General features: G+C 35.8%; 1 protein-coding gene across 3 annotated transcripts in view; it reads left to right on the top strand.

The window, feature by feature from the left end:
- The window catches only part of UBR3 (ubiquitin protein ligase E3 component n-recognin 3), a 106,105-nt gene that overhangs the window by 15,817 nt on the left and 62,395 nt on the right, over positions 1–27,893 (top strand). The window contains exons 5-18 of one of the 3 annotated variants that reach the window (XM_040562172.1): positions 430–479; positions 5,092–5,158; positions 9,082–9,212; positions 14,165–14,393; positions 18,530–18,709; positions 19,402–19,535; positions 21,191–21,277; positions 21,878–21,943; positions 22,033–22,122; positions 22,974–23,102; positions 23,180–23,232; positions 23,911–24,044; positions 24,549–24,634; positions 26,122–26,263. In XM_040562172.1, the coding sequence (XP_040418106.1) occupies positions 430–479; positions 5,092–5,158; positions 9,082–9,212; positions 14,165–14,393; positions 18,530–18,709; positions 19,402–19,535; positions 21,191–21,277; positions 21,878–21,943; positions 22,033–22,122; positions 22,974–23,102; positions 23,180–23,232; positions 23,911–24,044; positions 24,549–24,634; positions 26,122–26,263 (1,578 nt within the window). Of the gene's footprint in view, positions 1–429; positions 480–5,091; positions 5,159–7,158; positions 7,578–9,081; positions 9,213–14,164; positions 14,394–18,529; positions 18,710–19,401; positions 19,536–21,190; positions 21,278–21,877; positions 21,944–22,032; positions 22,123–22,973; positions 23,103–23,179; positions 23,233–23,910; positions 24,045–24,548; positions 24,635–26,121; positions 26,264–27,893 lie in introns of those variants that run through there. The other 2 variants (XM_040562174.1, XM_040562173.1) reach the window with 2 other exon arrangements.

The raw sequence follows: 27,893 nt of genomic DNA, 5'->3' as shown, positions 1-27,893 counted from the left end.
GCTGAAATACCAAGCATCATTTTCCTATTGTAGAATTAGTGGAATTTGAGTAGGCAAGATGAAATTGCTCGTAGTGGAATTTTGTCATTGCAACTAAGTTAAATGACCTGTTCCTACAAAAGTGCTGTGGAATTTTTTGATCAGTGAAGGCAGTTGGAGGTTTTTTTTTTTTTTTTGCAGTTTCTAAAAGAACATGTCTCTAACTCAGTACATTGAAGTTTTGCAATTGAACGTATTTGCAAATCCCACCCAGATTTTGTATTCTGAGTATTCCTTGGAAATCTGACCCCAGTTTCTCAGTCCAGTGCTGTGTATCTTTTTAGAAAGTTAATGTTTTTTCATTTCATACTGGTTAATTAAATATCATAAATATTCTTCTTTCAGTATAAGACTTATGAAAGGAATTTCTAAATTTTCTTATTTCAAAAGGTTTAGCAGGTGCTACAGCAACATCAGGACAAGGGGATTCTTCAGATGAGGTGAGACTGTTTTTAAAGAATATAACGAACTGCAACAGAATATTAAAAGGAGAAATTGCTTGCAGCCAAATCCTACAAATCTTTACTCTTCTGTCTACTACGTTCTCTCCATTTTAGTAATTGGAAATAATGGAGACATAAAGGAACAGATCTCATGTCCTAAGGACGTCTTGGAAAAAATCCTTATTTCTGCTTATATTGTTTCAGTTCAATTTATATAAGTAATATAGAAGAAACTTGTCTAAGTACTTCAAAAATCACTATCAAGTAAAGTGGGCTTGATTAAAGCAAACTTAAAGCATGTGATGTTCAGAATGATGTTAGCAGCTTTTGGCACCTGAGAATCCAGCTGAACTGGTGATAGTAGCAGTGGGAATTTATCTGCAGAGAAATTCCCATGTGTAGACTTGACCCTATTTACCAAACATACTGTGTGGGAGTAAAAAGGAGGGAATCTCCTATACTGAGATATAATAAACAAGTGGAACTTAATGTGGAAAGTTAAATTCTCATAGGGTTACTTTTTCAACTTCTTCGTCCGTCCGTCTGTCCCACCCCACCCTTACTTAAAACTTAATTTCAACTAGTAAGCCTTCAGATTGATTCTTAGAGATATGGTAGGGTAGTATAACTACTTTTAAATAACGTTAAGTATAATTTTTCATAGAAGTTCTGATTATTCTGAATTCTCTGAACGGTTATTGAAGTAAAACAATTGTTTGTGTGTATCTGAAACAGTTGTATGACATATTTGCCTCTGTCACAGGCACAACAGCATCTGGTATGCTTTCAGCAGTGCTATTTATAATTTGGCATTTTCCAAGTATTGCTTGTTGTTTTTTCACCATCACTTGACAAAAACAAACAAACAAAAACCTGCAAAAGACTGCTAGCAACATCACTTTTAAGGCCCAGGAATTAAAAAGGCAGTTCAAGTTAATGTTAATAAGCTCAAGTAGTATTTTTGACTAAACTTAAAATGACTTAGTATCCTTCCTGGTGTTTTACCTCTGGAAGTAATGGTAACAGAGGAGTAATCTGAAGTTGTAAGAGTCTGAAGAGAGATCAGATGTCAGTGACACTACCTCCATCTTGGACATCTTTCCCAGAAGTAGAGACAGAGATGTATGTTAGGGGGAAAGAATTTTTTATCAGGGTAAGTTTTAAGGCAAAGATATTTTATTTATAAATGAGGAGGGATTTACGGCAACTACACTACAGCTTGCCAGTTAGAGACACCTGCTTTCTAGAGAGACTTTTTTTCTGATCTCCAGGATGTGAATAGCTGTTTATTGTATGTAAATATTTTACTATGTTAGCACAGATGTGATTTACCTGAATGGAAGTTCTGTATGTGCTCACATGCCTGGGATCAATATTAAGATCTTAATTACGTTATTAAGATACTTTTATATATATATAAAAAAAGCACAAGTTCCTATTTTGAAACTTGCATTTAGAAATTAAAAAAGGAAAAAAAAAAAAAGGAGGAAGTAAAGTTGAAGGTAAAAACAATAAGTACTAAAAATGTAAATGATCTTTAATGTATATTTGTGCTTCTGGATTTTCCTTTCCTATTTTCAATAAAATCCCATTGATATAATGTAGAAAGCAATTAAAAATAATATTGAGGCTTTTTTTTTAGGAAACAGAACAACAAAGAGGAAGCATTCTATAAATGTGATACTAGAATAGTCTACATAAGTAAATCTCAGTAGCATTGCTGAAATAAAGATGGCTTTTTTTCCCTTTTATAATCTTTCATAATTGTGGTCTGCTTACCAAATGTGAATTATTGAAAAGAAAGTAAAAAAGCCTAAACAGAGCTATGCAGGTGGAAGGTGAAATGCGTATTAGATAAATGAGTTTACTAGAGAAAAGCTAACTGGAGAGTTGCTTATTAGAGAAATGAGGAAGAAGTTCTATTGTTTCATGACTTCTCTTCCTTCCCTCTGTCTATTCCCATATGTTACAAAGGGTACTTACAGCTTCTTCTATGCTCCAATATAATCTCTTATAGGAGAGTAAAGCTATGCTTGAGTTTAGAAACGTAGCAAGAGTACACTTCTAACTTGTTTTTCTTTCTCTGATATTTAAGATGAATCTAGAAAGGCTAGTGTACTTTCCTATGAGGTGAGTTTTAAAAGTGGCACACCGATGAAGAGCTAGATTATGAAGGATATGAATTAAAGTAGTACTTCCTTAGGGAAGTAAGTAACTTGAAAAGTTTTGCATAGTTCAGTGTCTGGCTTAATTTCTACAATGGTAGATGGTTCTAAGTTAAAAATGGATTGGATAGATAAATTTATGCTGAGATGTGGGTGGTTTTTTTTTGGTTTTAGTTTTTTCCCGTAAAATGGTATAGGTATATTTGCGCTTTATTTTTAAAATGCTTTGTGTTCCAACCTGTGATATTTTGGAGACAACTTGCCATTAGTTTCCTTCATTAGTTTTTCCCCCTTTGTATCTTCCTTTGTACAAAAGGAGGAAAAAAAAAAGACAATTTCTAAACCTTTCCTATTTAAGAGAATAGTATATTCCAACTAATAAAACCCAGTCCATGGACGCTTTGACTACACTGATGGATAACTGTATTGGATATCTCATTTTGGCATCATTGTAGTTTAATGAACGCTAAAATGACATATTATGTAGTTATATAAAGTTGTTGATTCCAGTTTTTGTTTAATGTAATAGTACAAAAATTAGACCTTTTTATAAAATGGTATCCGATATTACATAAAATTTATTATTTGAAATTTAGACAGAGGTGGCACACCTTAGGCTTAATGTTAAATATTCTGTTATGTAAAGCAAATTTGCATATATTTCTGGTATTATTTTTGTGTACTAAGTGGGTAAAAACAAGGTGTTCTACATTTGCTTTCTCATATGTTTATTCTTTATCCTTTGCCTTGGGAAACACAGTGTGACCTAGCACTCGCTGTCTCAAGGCTGTTAATTTTTCTGCACTTGACATTAAGATTTAATCCTACTATACTGCAGTAATGGAAACCAACTATCTAGTGTCATTAAGGAAAAAACAGTTCTCAAAAGTATTTCTCAGTAAGTCAACACATCTTCTTTTTAGTGAAATAATCTTCATTGCAACTTTTGAGGTAATGTTCAACATTTTCCTCATAAACAACGCATGTTTACCCTCCTATATCACCAGAGTGGCGGTGTTGGAGGTCAGAATCCAACACATTAATTACAATTTGTATGCTCAAATGCCTTATTTTCTGATTAAGGCCTCTCTACCACCTCTCTGGCTTCACTGCGGCTGCTGAAAAGGCTGGTAGACCTGAAGGTGTCACCTGTCTAGCAACAGGAATTTTGAATCCTTGTCTTCAGGGCAGGAGACTTAAATTGCAGACTCTTCCAGCAGTAGTAGTATCATAATCTCTGCAGGTGTGATTTTTGTTTGGCACCTTTAGCCTCTCTGGTGGGGGGAGCGATCAGTGACAACATGCTGACAACTGACTGCCTCCTGAGCGCAGAAGTAGCACGTGTTCACAAAGACCACAGGAGATCTAAGGGTTCAAATGTGTGTCCATCTTAAAAGTTGGCTACGGATTTTTTTAGATGGAGGTACTGAAGAGATGAGGAAAAAATCAGATCTTTCCTTAACGTGATACCTTTGGTCAGTCCTTATATATAAAATATGAATAATTTTTCTCACCAATGAAGAATAGTTTCTTCTTGTGTTCCATGTTCTTTATCATCCCTCTCGAAATTCGGAACTAAAGTAGGACCTTTGATTAGAGAAGGTTGATATTGATTGGTTACTGTTAGCCGTAGATACTTGCACATTAATTTTCTCTCATTTTATTAGTACCTGTAGAATTTATTGTTTATGTCAGGGTTTCATTGGGACTGCTATCATTAGAAATGAGAAACAGAACATTTAATATAGTCCTCTAATGTCACAGTATTTTCTAAGTGTTAGATTTTGTAAAGTGGTGGTGATGTTTTTAACTTGCATTGCATTTTAGATCCTTTGCTGTTTTGTTTGCAGAGTGCATTGAAAACTTCAGGTGACAAATGCCTGCATAAGGTGTTTGCTTTATTCTGTAGGAAACAAGCAATTAGAATTGGTCTTTATTCTTGGACTTTATTCTTGGAACAAAACTTTGTATTGATTAGAAAATATGCAGCTATTTGTGTTGCCAACTTTGAGTCGAAGTGTTGGCTGGTAAGTTTTTTAGGAAACAAACGAAAAGAATCCATATTGATGAGTAAAGAGAAACCTTGGGTGTGCAACATTTAGAAAATTTTTAGTGCTAAATTAAACATTTTTGTAGCAACCAGTTTCAGAAATCAAAGCAACCAACTGACAAAATTATTGAAATAGATGAAGTTGTCTGAACTTGCAGATCATAATGTTGTCTGTAGGAGGAAAAAGAACAATTTAAAGAATTGTTTTCCCTAATGAGTTGCACTGACTCCTTGGTTCCTGTAAACAGCAGAAGTATTTTGTGGTAAGAGAGTATATTCAGGGCATCTCTGTTTTAGCTTGATAGTTGAACCAGAATTTTGAGAGCATATAGTCTGTTGGCAATAAATTCCAAATATACAATTATCAACTTTTTAAACTCTTCCTCTACCCCAGGAGGACCAGGATGGTAGCCAAGGTGTGGGCAAGCGCAAGAGGGTGAAACTAAGCAGCACCACCAAAGGTATTTATAAAGTACTGATTTCACTATATCATATTTGCTTTATGTTTATCTTAAAGAATTATCTAGGGGTACTCATTCACTTCCCAAGCACTGTGGTGCTGCATATGGCAGGCATTAAACATAATAGTCTAAAACAGAATAGCGAGTGAAATGATGCTAATTTGCAACTTCGATTTCTCTTGGGAGTGATTATCACTTTCTGGGACTTCATTTGACCAACTGTTTTGTCACTTTCGTGTTATAAGTTGGCATCTAACAATTCATTCTATTTTCACTGTGTGGCAGGCAGGATTGGAATACATCTTGGCAAACAGGTTTTTGGTGTATTTGTTCTTGACAATTTTTTTTCATTATGCCACTGTACAATGTGATTATGTTCTCAGCCAGGCAGTAATGGTTCTCTCTGGTTTTGGCTGGTCTTTCTGTAATGTTTTTGTAGTCATGCTTAAGAAAAGATATGTGGATGAAGTCTCCTTTGAAACCACTTCATTATTTTCCTAGACTGAAACTAATCCTCTGTACAATTTCTAGTCCAAGATGAACAGCACTCTTATTGAGGTCAGTGCAAGTTCTAATTCAAGAATGAACGTAGGCTAGAGATGAGGTAGCATTATCTCATGCTTTTCCTTTGTGTTTTTGTGCTAAAAAGTGAAGGGTTTGAATACTTTTTTTTTTTTGAGAGTATGTGTGGACTGACATCAGAAGTGGAAAGAAATTGCAAGGTTTGAGAAAAGAACATTTGGGTGAAAAACGATGGTGGAAGTTGAAAAAATTCCTGTAAAGGTGTTTAAGTGAAGATTTGAAGCTTGAATTTGAAATGCAGAAGTTCCTGAAGTCAATAAACAGATATGAAAGTGTTGTGATGGCTATGGGAAAGGAAGACTGATTATTTCTGGTGTTTTCAGCTTGAATGAAAAAGTTTGGAAAGTTGGAAAAGCAGAAAACTAAATATTTTGGCAGGTGTGTTGCTGAGAGGTGAAGCAATGATATGTGAAAGATCATGAAGGCTCTGCAGGCGGAGGTACCTTGGTTCCTGCATACTGCAGCAATAAGTGTTTATATAAGCAGGGATGAGAGAGACTCAGAATGAATCAGAAATGTGACAGATTAATAATGTTACGGAAAATGTGGTAGATTTGGAGAACTGCAGGCAATTTACTGACACCCCAGGAAAGCTCTCTTACTTAGACTGTTAAGTTTCCTAAAAGATAAGTTAGTCAGATAATGCAAGAAAAAGATGATCTTTTTTTCTGATGCGAAATGATTGATTATGGAAAACAGGCAGGGAGGAAGCCCATGTTTAGAAGTTTCCTCAATCTGAAAAACAGTATGAGCAGTGGCATTTCAGGAAAAGTGGTTCTTTAATTCAACATTTGATTTCCCCCCAGGATTGTAGTCTTCCCCCCCCTCTGAGGTCCCAACATGGACTGTGCTCATGGTGTTGGTAGCTCCTAATATCAGCCCCAGAGGAGGGAGTCCCCCAGTGGGGGAAGGGTAAGTATCTGTTTTTATTAAATATTGAATAGTTTTCTGAAGTTTTCAGTATTCATATTTTATGTCCAATATGGTATAAAATAAGAGTATGAAAAGAAAATTTTAGAAAACTGAGTATTGAATAAAAACAGATTTACCTTTTCCATATAAGCAGACTCCCTTTCCCATCCTAGGTCTTTAGCGGTACTGTCTTCATTGGGGGATTATTTATATACCGGGGATGTCTTGGTACACTAAGACTTATATTCCATGAAGGTGTTTAAAACAGTCTGTGGAGTCTTTTGTGGCACTGGGAAGGAATAAAAGGTTTCTTTAAAGAAAACATGCTTTTTATCCTGAGGTGTCATTGATACACGTGTGTGACTGAGTATTGAGAGACTTTTCTATTGTTACTCTGTTTTAAAACCTGCAACCATCTTAAATATGTGAAGTTTAGGACAATTTTAAACCCACAGGCACTATTTTTAATTTGCTGAAGGAAATTTAAAATCGTGATAAAACTATCATTTTTTTTCTTTTTTCGCAAGAGTGGGAGCTTTAGTCCCAGTGTTCTTGACAAATTTTCCAAGTTGGGTAAGAGCATTCTGCCTACTTAAATTCTGTAGCAGGTATAATTGGATATATATTCTTCTGTCCCTGACTGAAGCTGCTGTATAAAACAATTAGTATGCGTTGTACAACTGTGGTACATGTCAGAAAGCTTCGCATCAGTGACAGATAAGGTGTTGCGTCACTTGTCTTCATGCCAGGTGTTCTCACTCAGGGCACTTGGAATGTACCTAAACCTGTGCTGTCTGTTCTGTGGACAGAGGACTTCAGTCTGCATGGCTACCAAGCTTTCATGGGCAGTAAATTCACACACGTAATTTCTTAACAAGAGACGAGGAGGAAAATGTAAACGATCATCACACGTTTCCTGCAGTAGGTGATGTGTAACACTTTACAAAGTATTTTGTAAAAATTATAACATCTTTCATGAGTCTGTGAAGGTAATTTTTTATTTCAGCGCTTGTAGAATATATTGAATAAAATACTCTCTTCTTTGTGTGGCTTGCTAGAGTCTTGAGGAGATCCCTAAAATTTAAATTATTCACTGTTTCTCACAATCTTTTGCAATTCCTGAGATGTTTCGCACTGATTGGTCACTTGACAGTGGAACTCTGATATTTGATAACGGTGGAAAATGAAGGTGATTGCTGTTTAACTAGTAGGCACAAAGTCATCCTGTGCAGTCCTTGAAGCTGTCATACCTCAGTGGAGTGGTGAGTCTTCAAGGCTAGAAGTTGTCCAGATTGAGCATTTTTGAGTCTGTGCTGATGGAAGCACTTTGTAAAGTCCCATTGGGATACACAATATTGTGTGGAGGGGTCTATCCTCAGGTCTAGTTGATTTCTAGTTTTAAAGAAATAATATTCGGGCTATAGAAAATAACGTTATGGGAGTGAACAGTTCCTGTTGTAGTTTTAAAACATAAATAACTAATGAAGAATGATGATAATGAAGCTTTGTATTTTAGCATTTCTTTTCAGTGATGTTAATTAACGCTCTTGTCAAGCCATAGCTTTATGAACAGTTTATTCTAGCAGGAGTCAGTGTTTGTGCAGCATTGCAGTGAACTGTATCGGGAAACTAATCTCCTTGAAAACTTGGCTGACAAAATGGAAAGATGATTTGATTCCTATGTAGGTACTCCACAGGGATGTACAAATGGGTGCTGTCAACATGAACAAGATGGCAGAGTGAGCAGCTGGGAGATGAAAGGGGAAGGATGGGACTGTCTCTTATACCATCTGATCAGGGCATTATGCTGGCTTTTATATTAACAAATGGAACAAAAACTGTGTGGCTGGGGAAAAGAGATCCCTCATTGACTTAAGATAGGTAATTTTCAAGGGTTATACCTACCTTGCCTTAAAAATAAAAATGGCTAATACACTATTGCTTCTATTTAGCTTGTTTAGAGTTTTGCAAATAGAAGTGTTGTTAGGAGATTAAAACTTAACCACTTAACCATAAATGGTCTTTTGATGTTTTGCTGTTTTCACTTAGCTAGGTGGTGATGTACATTATTAAGTGCTTCCCTCAATTAAGTGACTACAGGTTGCTGTGATTCATTAAAATTGGTGGAGCTATTGCAGTAAGGCAATAAGGTTTAATGCAATCAGCAAAGATTGGACTCTTTTTTTTGTGGTAGAATTGTACTGAAAGCTTCATTGACTTCTCTAGGAGGTTCTTTTTAGTCTTCAAGATTTTGCATTATGTAGTATTGGCTATGTTCATTTTTTCCAGTGTTTCTGAAAAAAAAGTGCACTAAGATGTTCTTAAATTTTTGTTAGTTGTGTGTCAGATTTTGCAACTGCATTATTGTTGTTATTGATAAAATTTATGACATAATTATCACACATCCCCTCCTCCAACCTTTTATGCAGATCAATCTATCATGGATGTTTTGAAGCATAAATGTTTTCTAGAAGAATTATTGTTTTGGACAATAAAATATGAATTTCCACAGAAGATGGTGACTTTCTTACTCAACATGCTGCCAGATCAAGATTATAAGGTACTTATCTTAGTTCGTTCGAATTGAAACACCATTTTCTTATATATTTAGAGTGTATTATGCCTTGCATGAAGCCACATATGTTTATATCTGAATACTAAGCAGTAAAATAATGCAGATCTTTTACTTTGTTTTGAGTATTCTGTTAGAAAGTCTAAAGTGCATAGTGTTTGAAGAGAGATGTGGACAAAAGACTGATAGTTTTGGAGCAGCAGTATTAATTTTTGTTCTTGTGTTCTGTTCTTCCTTTCTGGCTATTAGTTCACGTTTGCAAGTACAGGATTTTGTTTGTTTGTTTTAAGTAGTAAATTGGATTTTTATCAGTTGGAAGATTTGGCTCAGCACTAAGTTACTCTGTAGTATGGTACTACTGGTAAATTATTGTGGTGACTTCATTCCTGTTGCAACTGTTGTAGTAGGCAGTGATTTCTCCATGAAGGCCTTTACAGTGTGAGTATACTTGCTTTAGCTATGCCCTAGGAGATTCTGGCAGCCTTCCAGCTGTTTCCTTACAGAGCTTTGCAGTTGTCCATACCAAGTGTCTCCTGGCTTGGAGTCACGGAGACGGGATGTCATCTTCCTGTTTTAAATCTTGGTGCACAGCCAGGGTTGGTTGTTTGCTCTACATGTTCCAAGACCTAGTATACATAGCAGTCAGGCTTAACATTTTGCTCTGATCACGTCATACCTTTGAGCCATGCTAAAGTTTTGGACCTTCTCAATTCCTGTTGGGAGGCAAAGATCAAGAAATCCTAAAGTACAGTCATGAAGATTTCTTCAAGAATGCTCCTTTGTGATGGTGCAGCGCTGCATTTGTGCCCTCTTGAAACCTTGTATCGGAGTAAAGGATATGAAGATAAAACTTGCAAGAAAGAAAAGGATAAAACATGGATCTTCAGCTATACTCTGTGCATGTTGAGACATTATTTTGATTTGGGATACCAACTTAGATCCATCTTGGTCTTGGATTCAACTAACACATGAGATGTAAGGACATTTTGACTGAATATCCCTTGCCATAAAGCTTGAATTCCTCTTGATATTTGGAGACGCTTGTGGACCCCCAGTTCTCCTGATCCTTTGCTGGTTAGAGTCCTGCCTGTCTGTGAAAACACCCAACTGCTAGCAGCATGTGGAGGAATCTGGTAAGTATTGATACGTTTACCTTTATGTTATACCAAGTAATAACTACAACTTCTTATGATCTTAGGATCACTTTTCTGGTGGCAAGAAGCCTCAGTCTTCAATGAGTTTTTCATAATCTTCCTTTGCTGTGTACTAGGAATGGAGGCTGTGGTATATTCGCTTCCTCTACTGGTTGCAACCTTTTATCTGGAAGCAATCCATTTTCCAGTCACCATACTGCATGTTCAGACAAAAGGATTATTTAAACATTCCTTTTGTTTTGTTACCAAGCTAATATTGTGTTTGATTAAACAGCAGTTAACTCAGTTCCTACATACAAACTTAATATTAGCATGAACCCTGGTTATTTCAAATCTCTTAGAATCTATGTTTGTTTTAATTGCTGTTATTGTCTGAAAGATATTTTTCAACAGTAAGCAAAGTCAGAGCAGGAAATGCCTGTAGGGATGTGAACTTTCATGTGATTTCTCAGCTTTCTGCTACTTTCTCCCATTTCATCTTTACCACATGTACTTTGTCTTACTTTTTTCTGACACTGCTGTTGTGGCAACTTGTTTGAATTTTTTTTTTTTTTTCCCTGAGCTAACTTAGCTTATTAAACCATCAGAGTTCTTTTGCAAGGTTGTTTTTCTGATAAATTGAGTGAGCTAGCCAGACAGGTAGGCACAGAGCTGGCTATCTGTACACGTTCTGAAATTGCTGAAATCTCTAATCGCTAGCATAAATGTAGTGCAGCTAGCTGACTGACTCCACCATACCCTGCACAGGAGTCAGTGAAACACCAGCAATCTCTGTTTGCACAGCTTTCTTTTTAAATAAGAAAACAAACCTCTCTTAGGGTTTGAGTATTGGGAAGAGGTGTTGAAAATGGCAGGCTAAAACACTGAGTTAACTAGCTCTATGGTCTTTGCCTTACAGGATTTGTGCCTGAGGCATCCCTTCTGGCAGTTTCTGACATTTGAGGCTTTGAAGATTTACAAGTGAAGAAAAAGAAAGTAAAAGAGAAACTTACTGGAGATTCCAAGAAATTAGATGTTTTTATATTGTCAAGGTTTCTGCAAGAAGGAAAACAAAAGAAATAGAACGGACCTTCCAGGAGAAAGAAAAGAAGTGGTTGAACTATGAACAGCAAACTGGTGGAAGAGTGTAAATCGTGGAAGAGTGTAAATCATGCAAGAGTGGAGCCTTGCTATAAACTGGAATAAAGAAAATAAAGAAATGGAGAAGTAGAAGTTTTGTGTCTTCACGCATTTCCCATACTGAAGGCTGAGGAAGTTAGAGCAATAGGACTTCACCAATTCTTGGATGTGCTGTTCTACAAATTCCGTAGAATGGTTTTTCTTTTGGAAACTAAACTTCAGCACAACTTTCATGTGGCAGCATGGGAGATGCAAGTTCTCTCTAACTGAGCCAGGGGTTGATGTTAGGCTCCTAAAAGTTCTGGGATTGTTGAATGGCAGCTGAGAGGAAAGATGAGATGAAACAAAGAGCTTTGTTTTTGCATAGGCTACAAATCTAAAGGCTGTGCAAGATCATACAGAGTCAATCAGTGAAGGTAATTAAATATGCAAAAAGCACATCTGTCTTAGGAAGCCACTGCTTGCAAATGGTTGGAAGCTGAATGACTATTTGGAAAGACGAGTTATGCCATATCTGCATTTTTGCTCCATTCCATATCATCCTCTTGTATTACAGTGTTAGCCACTCAAAGACAGGATGTTGAAGTAGTTGGACTGACTTAACACACTCTTGCTATTCTAATATATGGGCTGCAGTTTACCACAGTATTTCAGCATTTTAACCTCTGGAATTGAGTTTCATTTTTTTCTTTCGAAATTGGAAGGAGATGTGTTTGTTGAAGTTACAAATGAACATATGGCTAAAGCTTATGCCTTTTCTTTGTTGAAGTGTGTTAAGGACTCTAGAATTAAGCTGTGTAGATAGTGAATCCACAGTACTTTGAGAAATTCATTATCATACACGTAAGGCACAAAAAGATTTGATGTGTGGTTATTTAAATAAATCAAGCAATTGACTTAGCAGGGCCTTTTTTGCAGTCAACTTGTTTTACCAAGCACTCAATTCAAGAACAATGTAGTTCCTACATGACGTAACCTTAGAATCCTATTTAAATGTAATACAATGTGAAGAAATAATGTGATGGAAAATGAAACCTATGAAGTTGTTTTGCTAAATTGCATGTTGTATTTTAGTATTGCTGGAGTTTAGTAGTAAATCATGATTTTAAAAATAATGATCGTAGCATTAATATACTAACTTAAAATACCAGATTAATAGCTTAAATGTTTTATTGTTATAAATATCATTTGTTTTAAATTCCATTGCCAGTGATTGCAGTTGTATCAAGCCTTAATTTAAAACAAATTATATGGTAGGTTGTTCTAGGTGGGAATGTCGGAATGCTGTTGTAATAACTGAGCAAGTTAGGTAGCATATTGCAAATACATTGCTATGTATTTGCTGCAAGAGGCTGTAGCTAAAAAATAATCACCATTGTGCTAGGTGCTGTACATAGAAGACATTTTCAATTATTATACAAGTTTCCATCATTTTGGGCTAGATAAAGCAGGGTAAGTTAGGCAATGTAGTGGTGTTTCCTGCAGTAATATCCCGCTCAGCTTTGTTTATTTTGCGTCAGAAACTTGATCTTTATTTTTGAGGATATTTGCTGTAAGAAGCCATCCTTGTGCCCAACAGCAGTGTTATGTTATCATGATAGTGCTATAATAAAAAATATAGAAGTGCAGAAACTGAGACGGGTAAAAATGAAGTAGTGATTTGTGTACAGTGTAGTGATAACTTCCTTAGGGTGGATTTAAAATGTCTTATTTTGTGTTTATAAAAGGTGAATACTTTCAGAAGGAATAGACATGGGATATTAAACTTTGAGATGAAAATTTTCAGCACTGTGCAACTTGTACTTTTTCTTCCTATTAAGCAAAGGAAGTCCAGATGGTGTTAATTCAGAAATTGAAAGTACTGAGTGAGAAGTGATTTCAAAGCTGGCAGATAAGCACATGTGTATGTGTAGTGCAGCAGGTTGGTTTACAGTGTAAATTAAGGCTAATGGGGTAGCCCAGGAAATTGTTCCAAGACTCATACGTATCGATCGACATATTTAAATACTGATCTGATTTTAGAAAAAACAGTTGTATAGTGAATAGCAAAGCTTGCTGATGACTCAGTTATTTAGGAGAAAGCACTTAATTAAGGAAATAAAGCTCTTAATAATGATTTATTAAAAAGAAATAGGATACTCTGACAGTAGATGAAATTCAGTGTTAAAATGTCATCCTTGACAGATAAATGAAAACCTTACTCAATAGGTAGATGATTGCAAGTGATCAAGTTACTGCCATTTTATTAATTACCACTGATCTCATTGTTTGTAGTATGTCACTTTGGGACATTACACCCTGTTTTAGGATGTTAAAAAAAAAAAATTAATATTAGAACATTATTACTTTCACAGGTATGCTGTGACCTTACGTTTCTTGTTTCAACATTGCTGTGTTTGTGGGTTGCTTTTTTATCTCTGTAGAATGTACATAATGAGAAAGTTGGATTTTGAGATTACTTAATAATATTGGAAGCATAAGTTACCCCTCTTTATAGATGTCTTTTCGTGTGTAGTGTTTCAGGAAAAACTAGACATGGGACCATCAGTTTTGGTTTGCCATGGTAACTTGGTGTTTCAAGGATGTACTAATAGTACTTTTGTAAGAGAGTATTTTATAATGAAAGGAATGGTGCTTGTTAACATCAAATTTTTTCATAATTTTCAGATTGCTTTTACCAAAACTTTTGTTCAGCATTATGCTTTTATTATGAAAACACTGAAGAAAAGCCATGAATCAGACACTATGTCTAATAGAATTGTGCATATCAGTGTTCAGTTGTTCAGCAATGAAGAACTTGCACGCCAAGTAACAGAAGAATGTCAGCTGTTGGATATTATGGTCACAGTTCTATTATATATGATGGAAAGTTGCCTTATTAAAAGTGAATTACAAGGTAGGTTGTTTTTTCTTGTTTCCATAGATAATAAATAAATTGGTTCTATAGAAAGTTTAATATCTTTTCTTTGTAAATTCAGCGCGTTTTCCCTCCCATCTCCAAAATGCATAGGATATAGCAATATATGGTAGAGACCGAGTCTGAGAATTTCCTGGAGAACTTCCTAGAAATGTGGATAGTTCTCAAGAATTGTATTGATATTTTATCCTCTGTTTTGTAGGGTTTTCTTTTGTAATAATGTTACATGATTTAGAATAGAGCACTATCTTGCAGGTGCTCCATTTGTTGGTTAAAGTGGATATACACTATGAAGCTCATTTGGATGAGAAATTACATATGAAAACTGAGACTTTTATTAATTTAAACAATATTTTTGCAGTATTTCACAAACTACTTGAAGTATTTGAAATTACTTTTTTAATACCACCAATCCTTATGAAGGTTAAGGGAGAATGATTTAACTTTGTTAATATTATCATTTGATCATGCTTTTAGTTGACAGTGGCAATTTGAATTTAAATTACTGTATATTGTATAACTTTTATAGTGAAAACAGCAGTCTTATTTCTGCCCTCCTTGTTTTACTTGTCCTTATCTGAAGATGATGGCACAACAAATTTTATTGACTTTTTTGTGCTTTCCTGTGCCTAACAGACCGCAAACGTCTCAGCCCTCTTTATCCTAGTCTGAACTCAAAAGTACTCCAGATAGGTTGAGTGTTGCTGCTAGATAAATATCATCAACTTCTGCATGAAATTTGTTCTTTTTTGTCTGAAGTAATTTATCTCTTAGCCCACTCCCTGTATAGCCTAATACAGAATGCCTTGTACTGAAATGGGAAATTCCCCATCATCTAGCCATAACATGTGCCCTCATTCAGCTGGACCTCAACATGGAAAATTTTTCTGGTGCCCTACGTGAGTTGCTTTACAGTTTGTATATGAAGTGATTTTTGCTAAACTAATGCCGTATTGGTGGAATTGCATTTAAAGCTATTTTCAAAGCATTTTCTGAAATTTACTTTTTCACTATGGGATGTTGCTAGCTTTCTGGTAATGGATCAGGATTTGCATCAGGGCAGAAAGAAGGGTATACTGTGGTTAGGCAATATCTGGAGAAACTTCATGGTAGTTAATTATATAAGCTGGAGCTAGTAATTTAAATAACATCAGTTATATTTGTCATAGATTGTGAGAAAACACCTGTCTGTGGAGCAGCTCTCCCAAGGTGTGATGTTACCTACTTCCCCAGTACCAATGGTTTGTCTTAGCTAAGACTCCATCGTGGAATCAGTCTGGGTGCTTCTTAATATGCTCACAACATTTCCTCCTTGCTGCTTTGTATGTGTGGGGTCAGGCAGACTGTAAATTGCAAGAAAAATTTGAATTAAGTACTTTTTGTTTCCTCTCGTTCTTATTGGCCGCCTTTTGCAGTTCTGTGGGCTTGTATCTTGTGTTTTACTTCAAGGGATACCTTATGATGCTAGAAATAGCAAGAGGTCTGTTACAAGTCCATGCTGGTGAGATAAATTTAAAAGAATTCTGTTTGTGCAGCTAGTGGAAACAAGTAGGTCATTATAGGATCTGAATGAGACAAAGCTTACAAATCCAGCCAATGAATAGATGGAGAAAGTATGTTGAAGAGGAGTAAGGAGAACATATACCAAGAATTGAGTCTGCTGAGGCATGTTTAATTTGCATTTTTCACTAATGTTAATTGTCTTTTGGAGACCTGTTAAAAGTATACAGTTAATTTAGGGTATTTGTGATTGCCAAGTGATTATGGACAACCTCTGTTACTGAAGCAAAGACTTGACCTGGGAGCCGTACTGATGCCAACTTGGAACGCATTACTAGCTCCTCTTACTCCTCTCCCAGTGTGAAAGGGTGACGATAAATGTGGGTGCAGATAGTAAAACTGTCTCCCCACAGAGACTGATGTCCCTTTGCTCTTTAGAGGGTTTCCCCCCCAGTACTTTTCTGCTACTGAACTTCTAATGGAAGAATTTATACCCCCACAGAAAATATTCTGGTAATGGCTCCTTCTTAAAAACAGGCAATCAAAGCCAAAACACTTTTCCTTTGACTGCCCTTACATAACGCTGACTCGCAGAGTGCTCTGAAGAAGTGACTATGCCTTGGCCAACTTAAAATAAATTTGGATTTCTATCCCCTTTAGTGGGGTGGAGAATCCAGGAACGTGTAGCTAGCTGTTGGTTCTTTACGAAGTACTTGTGTGGGTTCAGGCAGAGACAGCTGAGATCCTATCCTGTTCCTGGATAGGCGATGCGAGCACATGGGAGCCAGGCAGCCGAACAGCCAGACCTGGTTCCTTTCCTTTGCAGATGCACAAGATAACAAGAGTGATTAAGGAGCATTTGATCAACTGTGGCAGAGAAGTGCTCTGTGCAGCTTCTTAAACTTCTGGCTTCCTGTTCCTTTTGGGAACTCAGTGAAACAGATAGGAGTCAGTTGAAGAATTTTGAGCTCTGTGTTGCCTTGTAACAAGAAAGTGTCTGTTCATAGCTGCATACAACACAAGCAGCATATTTTTCAGGATGAAATCTGATTCATTTTTTCTAACCGTACTATGTTCTTGGGAAGTAAAATTTGTCAAGATCAAAATACTTTATTATTAAGTTAGAAAACCTCTGTTGAAATAATGGAGGTAAGAATGTTTTTTTTGTTTGCTTTCTTGGTACCAGTAAATCAAGAAAATGAAATAACTTGGAGTAAAAGGAAAAAAGTGTGTTCTTCAATAGCAAAGGAGAGGAAAAAAAGTTGCTTACATATATACCGGGGGAACTGGTCCAGGTACACATGCTTCATTGGCCAGAGATTGGAGTCTCTTAACAGCGGTGTCTTTTTGCTTTGGCTATGCCGTACTGCTTGTGGCCCTTCTGCCCGCATAAAGGGTAACTACAAGGGCCCTTTGGTGCATCTAAACTGGACATGAGCCATCCCCAAGGCTGACCATCAGATGCAAGATTTTAATTCTATTGGCTTGAGTTAGGATAATACCTGGCAAGGGGGGCTGGAAGGTTATATCCCATGCATCATGAAGCCAGGACCAATCCTGTTTCCTTACTGTTCTTTCTGGAGGTTCTCCTTATGAAAATCAGTCAGATTTATTTGACAGATGTAGAGCAGAAGATGTACTTCTGTGATTCAGGGGAAGAGACTTCTCCCTTCTGCCCTAATTTCTTCCCTCTTCCTTTTGGGAACTTGCTCCTGTCCTACTCTTGAAAAACTGCATAAACCCTCTTTCTGTCCTAGATTCAGAGTGAAAATCCTTTTGTCTTTCTCCTCAGACTCAAGATTTGATGTAGGTTTTGATCACTGGATTCCCGTTTGCATGCTGTAAGGTAGCTTGGTTACTGGAAGCATGTCAAGTTCAAAATTGGTTTCACATGTTCGTAGAAGAAATTGTATTTGGTCTTTCTGTGTATCTTGACAGTATTCAGAAAGGCATACCTGTGATGGTTTTACTAAGGCATCTATTAGCCTGTATCACTTGAGTATCAGCACTGCTTCCACTAGGGCACCAACCGTCAGTTTTGCTTCTGTTAGAAACTAGTTGGAAAGCTTTCTTAAAACAATAAATTTGGCACAGTGTTTTCTTCAGAGAGGAGAGGAAAAGAAAGTTTCTGTCAGGTGGCTGTTGATGAGCGAGCACAGAGGGAAGAGAAATTTGCCCACCCTGTTGCATAGAGCTAGGGACAAAGTCCAGACATGCTGGAGATCAAGTTTCTTTGCTTGGCTGGACTCTGTGATTTCAAGAAGGCTTTGATCTATGCTAAATGCTCCCAAACAAGCAAGTGACAGATTCTCATGTCACTGGGGTGAGGGTGAATATTAGGAGTTTTGGTGCAGCTACAGGTCAAATGACATTTTAAAGGTTTTGATCTTGTTCAAAGTATGGGCATCTCCTACTAGAGTGGCATCTATGGTGATGAGTCCATAGATCAGGAAACCACCTCGAGTACCACAGACTAAATAACACCTTTCTGCAGTGTGTGTGTGTTACCACAAGATGACAATAAATCCTAATTGTTATTTTTGTGTTATCCAGTAACTTTATTTTAAAATTGCAAAGCAGAAGAGTGTGTTGTTCCTTCTTTTTTTTTAATCTAGATGAAGAAAATAGTTTACATGTTGTGGTGAATTGTGGGGAAGCACTACTGAAGAATAATACTTACTGGCCTCTCGTTAGTGATTTTATAAACATTCTTTCACACCAAAGCGTGGCAAAGAAGTTTTTGGAAGATCATGGTCTTTTGGTAACATGGATGAATTTTGTATCATTCTTTCAAGGTATGCGACTTTTAAAATCTGTACAGATAGAAGTATGTTAAGACAGCTTAATGTTCATAGTAGCAAAATCCATATACTGTTACATGTAAATGTTTCGCTAATATTCTTGAAGTGCCCTTTTCTGGAAGGGTACAATATATTCTAGAAAACAGGTAGATTTTCTAGGAATGAAAGAGGTAATGGATGAACTGATTAAAGAGCAGTTGCATCATACCTGAGTGAGATTCATGGTGCCACAATTGTTAGGTTGAACTTACAGTGCAAGTCATAACTTATACAGGAAGTTTTACTGGTATAATTCTAAATTTAAATATTGAGTAAAATCAGCTGATAAACTTGGATCTTTTTCTACATTTGCTGTGAAAATGCATGTGTTTATTATGATAGAGTATTTTATATGTAATATACATTTTATATTTATCATGAACTTTTCAATTGATAAATGTGCCTAGAAAGAGTTGCAGATATGTTCCATCCAGAAGTTCATTGACTGAGGGTTAGGGCTGCTGTCCATGTTAACATTGCCAGACAAGCAAGGGCTGCAGTTGCTAGCCAATCTATAGCTGTTGCTCTTTTTTGATCTACTCCTGTTCAAACTGCTTGTTCCAGAAGTTTTGTATAATGCTGAAAATACTGCATTCCATTTTGGCCTAGTTGGATATTTTTTTATAACTCTGCTTATCTATTTGAAGGTATGAATTTAAATAAACGAGAATTAAATGAGCACGTGGAGTTTGAGTCACAGACGTACTATGCTGCCTTTGCTGCTGAGCTGGAAGCCTGTGCCCAGCCGATGTGGGGTCTTCTGTCACATTGCAAAGTTAGGGTAAGACTAACATTTCTGTCATTATTCATGTTTTATTCATGACATGTTTGAGTTTTCAAATCTGAAAGTCCTGTCTGTTTTGTATTTGAAAAGATTTGTTTCTTGCTGTCTTTGTCTACTGTATATATAATATTGTGATCAACCCATATGCTCTATGGAATCAGTATAGGATTCATGCTTGTACCTAATTTATTATTTCCAAAACTGGGAGCACAAGTTTGGGTTAGGATTAGGGCGAACTGACTGTACATATGGAATAATGTCTAATCTGATGAAGAACTTGATAGAGATCTCTGACCCATTCTGCCTTTGTTCAGTGGGAAGGGAGATTAATAAGTTGTCCGTAAAGGGACTATAATATTGATTGTGTCTACATATAGAAGGTTCCTTATGATGGGGGGTGGAGTAATTATGTTTTTGTATTGTTTTAGTAACAACATGAGGTAAAAGCCTCTTAGGTTATGACATCTGTTCATCCCCTAACTAGAGGAAAAAGTTTTTACTGTTTTCTAGACTGTAAGTTATAAAAAATAATGGTGAAAATGGAATTCATCTGGTTATAGGAATACTTACATGTGTGGAAAATAAGCACCTCTTTATAGAGAATTTATGGTTCTTTTTATTAAATAATAAGCTAATTTCAAAGATAAGTATTTAAGATTCGTAATGTCTATGAGACAGTAATACCTGAATTGAACTGTGCACTGAAAAAATGCACATGAGCACACCATCCATTTTATTAAACAGTTTAAATTAGGCAGTTGCAAAAGCCTTTCCGTGATATAAATTATACTGATATATTATGAATATACCAATATGTCTTTCAAACACTGAATTACAACTGGTTTTTTCGAAATACTTTTTTTTAGCTTAGGGCCAGGGGGGCTTTTTTTTTGTTGTTGTTTAAGACCTATCACTGTTTGCATGAGAAGGGTGTCATAGCTGTCCTCAGAGTATGAGGCAGGTCTAGAGTCTGTTTAGGGAGAAGGGCAGATTAAGGGAAAAGTCTGTAAGAAATGAGGGTTTCTAAGTTCCTCTGATGGCAGAGCAGTATGGTTTACATCCCCTTCTTCCTTCCATTCTTGTGTGCCACTGCTTTGCTCCTGGAGGGCAATGCGCACCTCTAGACTTGAAATACATTATTTAATCAAAAAAATATTTTTGTATTAGGGCACTGTTATAAAGTTATACTTTATTATACAATCATAAAAAGGTTTTCTTATTGTTAAAATCTGTGTAGAAGTGTTTTGTCCTTACGTTTCATGTGCATTATGTTAGCACAAGTCTGTAAAGATGTTTCAGTAGATTAAACTTACAGGATATTAGCAATTCCTTTAGATTGCGTGGAAAGACTTCTTTTAATGCTTGCATTTTGACTTTTTTGGAAAAAAAATACAGAAATTAAAACCAAACAAACCTGCAGGTAATAAGAACAGCTGGTAATTCTGAAGGTGACTCATTTCTCACCGTTAAAATGCTCAGCATCTAGAGTAGCATTGAAACTATCTGAATACTTATCAATTTCTGTATGATGGGGGCATAAACAGTAATGTAAAAGTATTCTTGAAATAATCCTGTGCATTCATAATAGGAAAACAGAGACACTTACTGACACTGTATTGGCTGTTATAGTACAGTGGTTTCTCTTACTGCAGGAAACACAAGAATACACAAGAAATGTTGTCAGATACTGCCTTGAAGCGCTTCAGGACTGGTTTGATGCTATCAATTTTGTAGATGAGGTATGTATCAATGGATTTAAGCAAGGCACTGTGGAACTCTTGTTAAACTTCAAGGATTCTCCAGCCATGGAGAACTCTTCAAATGCTTCTCCAGCCCCAATTAAACCATTATTTGAGGTATTGATTGAAAAGGGGTTGCCTTGCTGAAATCATATTTTGTAGTTAATAGTTGCAATGTAGCTAGGATCCTGTATTTCTGGAGTCTTAATGATTTAAATTTGCTGGTGCAAACTTAATATGTGTGAGTCTTCACAGAAATGCTGCTGTATTACTTTTCTGCTGAATGTCGTGGCAGGACAAAAGTCCCCTTCAACATAGTAATGGGGAGGCAGCTTTGCTACCTTAGCAAGGATACTCTTTCAGTCAATTCAGGGTGTTGTTACCTACTGGGGGTTTAGTAAGAGACTATCTGTGGGAGTCTGAATAAGGGACATTTCTGAATCCTCAGAAAGGGCAGGGGAATTAATTCATATACTAGGTTAGTGGAAAGTAAGTCCACATGCAAGATACTGTTCTTGGTGATTGTGGCAAAGACACTTACAGGTGTGTGGCTTTTTTTGTTTTATATGTGATGTTAAAATATCTGTATTTTATTTTCAGCCAGCTCCGAACCAGGTTACTTTTCATTTGCCACTGCATCGTTACTTTGCAATGTTTTTAAGTAAGGTAAGCACATGTTTTTAGTTGCGCAGAAGATGGAAAATCGCTGTTGAGTGTGATTATTCAGTACAGTCTGTACTTGCTTTTGTTTCTAGGCTGTCAAGTGCCAAGAACTAGATCTGGATACTATCTTGCCGGATCAGGAGATGCTGATGAAACTAATGATTCACCCGCTTCAGATTCAGGTATGGGCAGGCTTCTGTCTTTGATGCAGATGTAGAGATACACAATTAAATAAATAAATAATAATAATACAACAAAAACTTGTCTGATTATTTTAGCCCTGGTAATTTGAACATATTTAGAAGTATTTAATAAGGGGGAATATTAATTGTAAAATATCAAAATAACTGATAATTGACAATATAATAAATAGAATATACTGAGTTGGATTAACTTTTTTTCACCTCCTGTTCCCAAAATCAGATGTGGTATTAGTTAACAATACAATTTAGAGAAGTGTGATGACAATATTCACTAGATCACTTCCAAAAAGGGTATCAGGATAACCAAACTTGAATACAGGAGTTTGTTCATGGAGTAGCTATTAATGGAGTGCAAGTTGAAAAGAAAACTCAATCTGAAAATTCAAAATGAATTCAAGAGTGGATGCTGCTGCAGCATTATTCTTCTTTATAAAATTTTATTTTATGTAAATGATATTGAGCAGTATTTGTAATCACTACTTTTATACCTAACTTCTTTTTAACCATTGATAACACAATGTTTGGAGTCCTTTTTAAGATTTGGGGAAAGGCAGTTGTGGGGGGAAGGGAAGGGAGAGAGGGAAGAAAATCACTGCATTGGCTTTGACCGCTTTCGTTGTCTGAAATACAGTCTTGTATTGAGATGTGGTATCTGTTTCGTAGACTTGCACTCATTCCTTTTCATCCCTGACTCACTGTGAGAAGTAAATTATTATTCAATTATAATATACGTGTGTAAGTATGTATAATAATACACTGATCTGCTAACATTGAATTGTACAGCTGTATTATCAATTTTTGTATATATTTTTTTCATTTTTCCTGAACAGGCAAGCCTTTCTGAAATTCATAGCAACATGTGGGTTAGAAATGGCCTACAAATTAAAGGACAGGCAATGACTTATGTGCAGTCTCATTTCTGCAATTCAATGATTGATCCTGACATTTATCTGCTGCAAGTAAGTTTTCTGAGAAGCCAAGGCAGTGTTTGTTTGAAAACAAACTACTAAATGAAGTTAATTTACTCTTTCCACAGGTCTGTGCCTCTAGGCTTGACCCAGATTATTTTATTTCATCAGTTTTTGAAAGGTAGGATTAAAAGATTAATGTTCTTGGTCAATGTTTTCCTAGCTGTTGACTAATTAATGCCATGTGAGAGAAAAGGTGCATATCTGATAGTCTTTACTGGAACAACTTTGCCTAGCCAAAACTGATACATAAATAAGGACTTGGGATAAAGAGCTATCTCACATCCTCAACTTTATACATGATTGTCTTTTGTTTTACAGTAGTGAAGGTCGAAATATTATGTTTACTGAGTGTCTTCAGAGTGTGAGGTAGTGTTTGTGGGTTGTTGTGTTTTTTTTTTTTTTTTCCTTTCACAAGTTCATATGTAAGCTCTCAGAATATGCTAACTGGAAGTAGAAAATAAAACTGCAATGTTAAGATCCAGAGAAAGGATGCCTGCTTTCCTGGGTATAGAATAAAATCAGGGTTTAAAAACATTAATTGGTATTAACTCCAATATCTTCATAAATACAAGGTGTTTTCATGTGGAGTAAATAGCACTATAGCGCATTCCACAGTTCTGTAAAAATATGAAATTAACAGTTTTCATAATCTGTTTGCATATTCCTGCATTACATGCTTTTTGTTTTCTATTAATTTAGAGCTGATTTAGATGGTGCCCTGAGTTAAACAGTACATTTAACATAAGTATTTTAATGTTGGAGAACAATGTTTCTGACTTTGCTCTTTGCTATGTAGATTTAAGGTGGTAGATCTGTTAACAATGGCATCACAGCATCAAAATACAGTTCTTGATTCAGAGCATGAAAGGTCCATGTTGGAAGGAGCCTTAACATTTTTGGTCCTTCTGTTAAGTCTTCGTTTACATTTAGGTAAGAACCACTGCTGTAGGGATACTCGTATGTAAGTAATATGGCTGTGCGTTTTCAAGTCTCCCAACGTTTAGTAGCTACAATAAAGCTGATAAGCCAAATACTAAGAGTGTTCAACACATGGTTTCATTCTCACCAGTTACTGAATTTTAATCCCTTATGAATTAGAAATGGAAAAAATATGTGGAGAAGGAGAAAAATGGCTTTAATGAAATTAAGTGACTTAGTTGTGTGTGATTGCAAAAAGATTTGTTATATTTTTTCAGAACGACAAACAGTTTCAGTTTGTACTTGTTTATTCTGTTTGAGGTTATGTCCCTTTCACAACCTTTGAGCGCAGCTCCCTGTGTGCAGCCCCTTCCCATATTTTGCTGTATTTTTATAGCACTATATCATTACTTAATGTTTGTATCAAATATATCTTGTATTGATGACAAATGTTTGCTGATTGTGTGTTTTTTAGGTCATGGTGTTTTAGTTGCATTTTTTACTTTATTGTTCTAGGAATGACAGACGATGAGATCCTCAGAGCAGAGATGGTAGCTCAGCTCTGTATGAATGACAGGACGCACAGTTCATTATTGGATCTCATATCCTTGGAATATATTAACTAATACGGGTGAATGAAAATGACAGGTACTGGAGAGTAGTGGGAGTTGGGAGCTTGAACATCATGTTTTCAGCTTATGTAATTATAACAAATTTTGTAAAGATGTGTTTGCTGTGTATTGTCAGCAAAAGCGTTTGTTCCAGCTTTGGTCTTTTGTACAGAATATGCAAGACTTTGTAATACTTTTAAATAGTTTTTGATGCAAAATATTGAACTGATATTTTTTTTATTATTATTGTTGTTGTTTTAACACTACAAAAGTCGGGTGAAAGGCAAAAAGTCTGTTTTCCAGTAACATTGTAGAAAGTGTAACCAAGTGTCACGTTTATCTGGTTTTTAGCCTTTAATTATTGTTAATTATATCCCATTATAAAAAGAAGCCACTTATATTAGCTATTGCTTTTTATATCAAAAGCTAAAAATGCAAATAATAGCAGTTCCGAATGCTGCTTTGAAATTAAAGTGAAATGTATCTGTTTTGGGGGAAAGTATCTTGCCTGAATAAGAACAAACTCTAGATCTTTCTGCACAGTAATAAGGGTTCACATCCCAGAACAGTTCCATACAAATAGACAGGTTTTACTGCTGTAAATGTACTAAGCTGCATAGGCAATTTAAATACCTTGCAGTGATTGCCCAGCGGCTTGCAATCCAGTGGTAGGCATTAGGCAAAATACTAGGTATTATAAAGGTAGGAAAGGAGGAGTCTGAGAGTTAGAAATACAGAATATGGATTCTGAATTGTTACAGTAAGATCCTAGCAACTCAGGATATATCATATACAATTTTATCTCTTTATTATATTTTCAAAACCAGTTTCCATTTAAGTTATTTTCATATGTCTTCTGTGATGTTCCCAATATTGCAATTTCCCATTCTTGATTATTTTTCCTAAGCGATTCACCAAAGTATGTAAAATAAGTAAACCTGTTGTATGAGCAGTCACTTATCGCTAAGTGGAAGTTCACTTATTTGCAATTGCTACTCCTGATTTGTGGTATTGTCAGTAGGCTGATTAAGTATTACTACCTAAAATGAGAAGTAGCCAGTCGCAGATGGAGAATTGCATGGTGTGTGTGGATACCAAGCTATTTACTTGCTTGTTCTGCACCTAGCTGTAAATGAAATGCAAAATAGTCTTGGTATTAAGAGAGCCTAAGTGTCCATAAATGGTGGAAAACACAGAAACTTGTTTATATACACTGGGGTTAGTAGTTTTGAGTTCTCACTTAATACTTACCTTTTGAGTAAGCATGTAACAACTGGCTTGGTTTAAAAAAACCTAGATGTTGCAGACACAATTGGTTCGCTCTGGTAACCATAGCATCTGGAGCATACAGACCTCTTGTGGTAAACACAGAGAACTGCCCAAGTGTGGCCTCTGAAATTAGTGAAAATGTTGATGGAAGTAAAATGTTGTGTACTGTAATTAAGTATAACGTTTGCTTTCCTTAACACAAGCATTACATTCCAGAAAACCCCAATCCTAAAAGTGGAATTATTCCAGGAAGCTTAAGCTTTGAATCAGTCTTGTCAGCAGTTGCTGATTTTAAAGCTCCTGTTTTTGAACCTGGAGGTTCCATGCAACAAGGAATGTACACACCAAAAGGTATGGTAATCAGTGTGCTCTTAAAATACTCACTAGTAAGAAGCTTAAGCAGTTTTTTGTTTGTTTCAAACAAACAAAAATGAAAACCCCAAAACAACAAAACTGATCTCTCCATTGTTGTTTATTATATTTATATATTATAATCATACAACTATATATTTTATAATTACATAATATTATATATTGATATAATATTATATTTATATTATGTTTTTATTATATTTAAGAGCATTGCTAAAGCTTCTTAATGGCTTTTACTTCTACACTTTGTTGTAGAGTAAAAGTGAGCTTCTAGTATTAACCAGGTGTCCTTAGAAAGCATGGGAAAAGTGAAGAACTGAAGGATCATGTTATTTGTATTTCACTGATCTATATACTTAATCATTCATGTGATTACTGAATGTGTCTTTTTTTTTTTACTTATAAGTATTTACACTAGTGGGGTGTCAGTGGCAAAGACATTCCTTTTGAACCCGCTCACATTTTTATAATTAAAGAATTATGTATCATGATATTTTTTTATCTTGTTTAAATATCTCAGTCCAACATTTTTCACAGTCAATAGTGAGGCTCTAGACCAAAGTTCAAGCTAGACTAGGTACAGAATATTGTTCTATAATTCTACAGTGCATGCAGTACAAAAATGGCAAGCTTTTTCCCCAGCCGGATTTCCATCTAAATAGGATTCAACAGTGTTGATATATCAAAGGAGAGGAAGAATCTAAGAACTCAGTGTTCCATTACTGTTTCCTGTCACTGAGCAGATAAACCTCCTAGGAATCTGAAATGCTCTATGTGCTCTGGTTGTGCTTCAGCTCATAGCATAGCTGAAGATGAATCAACTCCTTCCTCCCTACGGGATGACTTGAGAACTGGCAGTGTTGGGTCTGACAATTTGAAGCTGTTTAGTTTGTAGGCAGTTTTCTCTTTTGCCTGTGGAAACTTGGAAGAATGTTGTAAATGCTTGCATTGTGTTATGCCTGCTGGTGGAGCTAAATTTCTGTTATCCCTTGTTTTCCTTCTTGTGTTGAATCTTGAATTCATATTGCTGTGTCACAGGAGCTAAACACTTCAAAACAGTTTGTAGAGTGAGACATCTTAATTTGCTTTTATGTTGGAAACTTTTTCTTTCCATTTACAAGTCCATAAGAAGTAGCATTTAAATGGAATGTGTTTACTAATATTCTGCTCAGACTTCTTTATTTTTGATTGCTCTGAGAAGCCACTCAGCATATTTCTTTAAAGCTACAAAAGAAAATGGGAATAAGTAAGATTTAAATGCTAAAATAACGCGTATATGCTAGTTAAAAAACAAAGGCAGGTTTGTAAATGATTGATCACATGTTTTTTAAGAAGAAACTTGGCTGTTGTCAAGACTGAACGAAAGATTATGTTAAGGTACAGTCATTTGGCTCACCACACTTAATAGTTAAATATTACTTACCTGCTATTTGCTCTGCAGTCTTTAATTCCTAATTTTCAAGTGTGCATGAGCTTATCAAGTACCAACTGAAAAATAATTACAACCTTTTGTTAGATATACTCTGAAATAAAAAGGAGTGAAGCAAGATGCATACAGAAAAGTACAGAGAAACGTGTTTTGGGGCTGCCTTCATTTACTTAGAATTGC

The sequence above is a fragment of the Cygnus olor genome, chromosome 6, assembly GCF_009769625.2.
Source record: "Cygnus olor isolate bCygOlo1 chromosome 6, bCygOlo1.pri.v2, whole genome shotgun sequence".
NCBI lineage: Eukaryota > Metazoa > Chordata > Aves > Anseriformes > Anatidae > Cygnus > Cygnus olor.
Note: the sequence above shows the minus strand (reverse complement) of the source record. Positions and strands in the feature narration are given on the sequence as shown.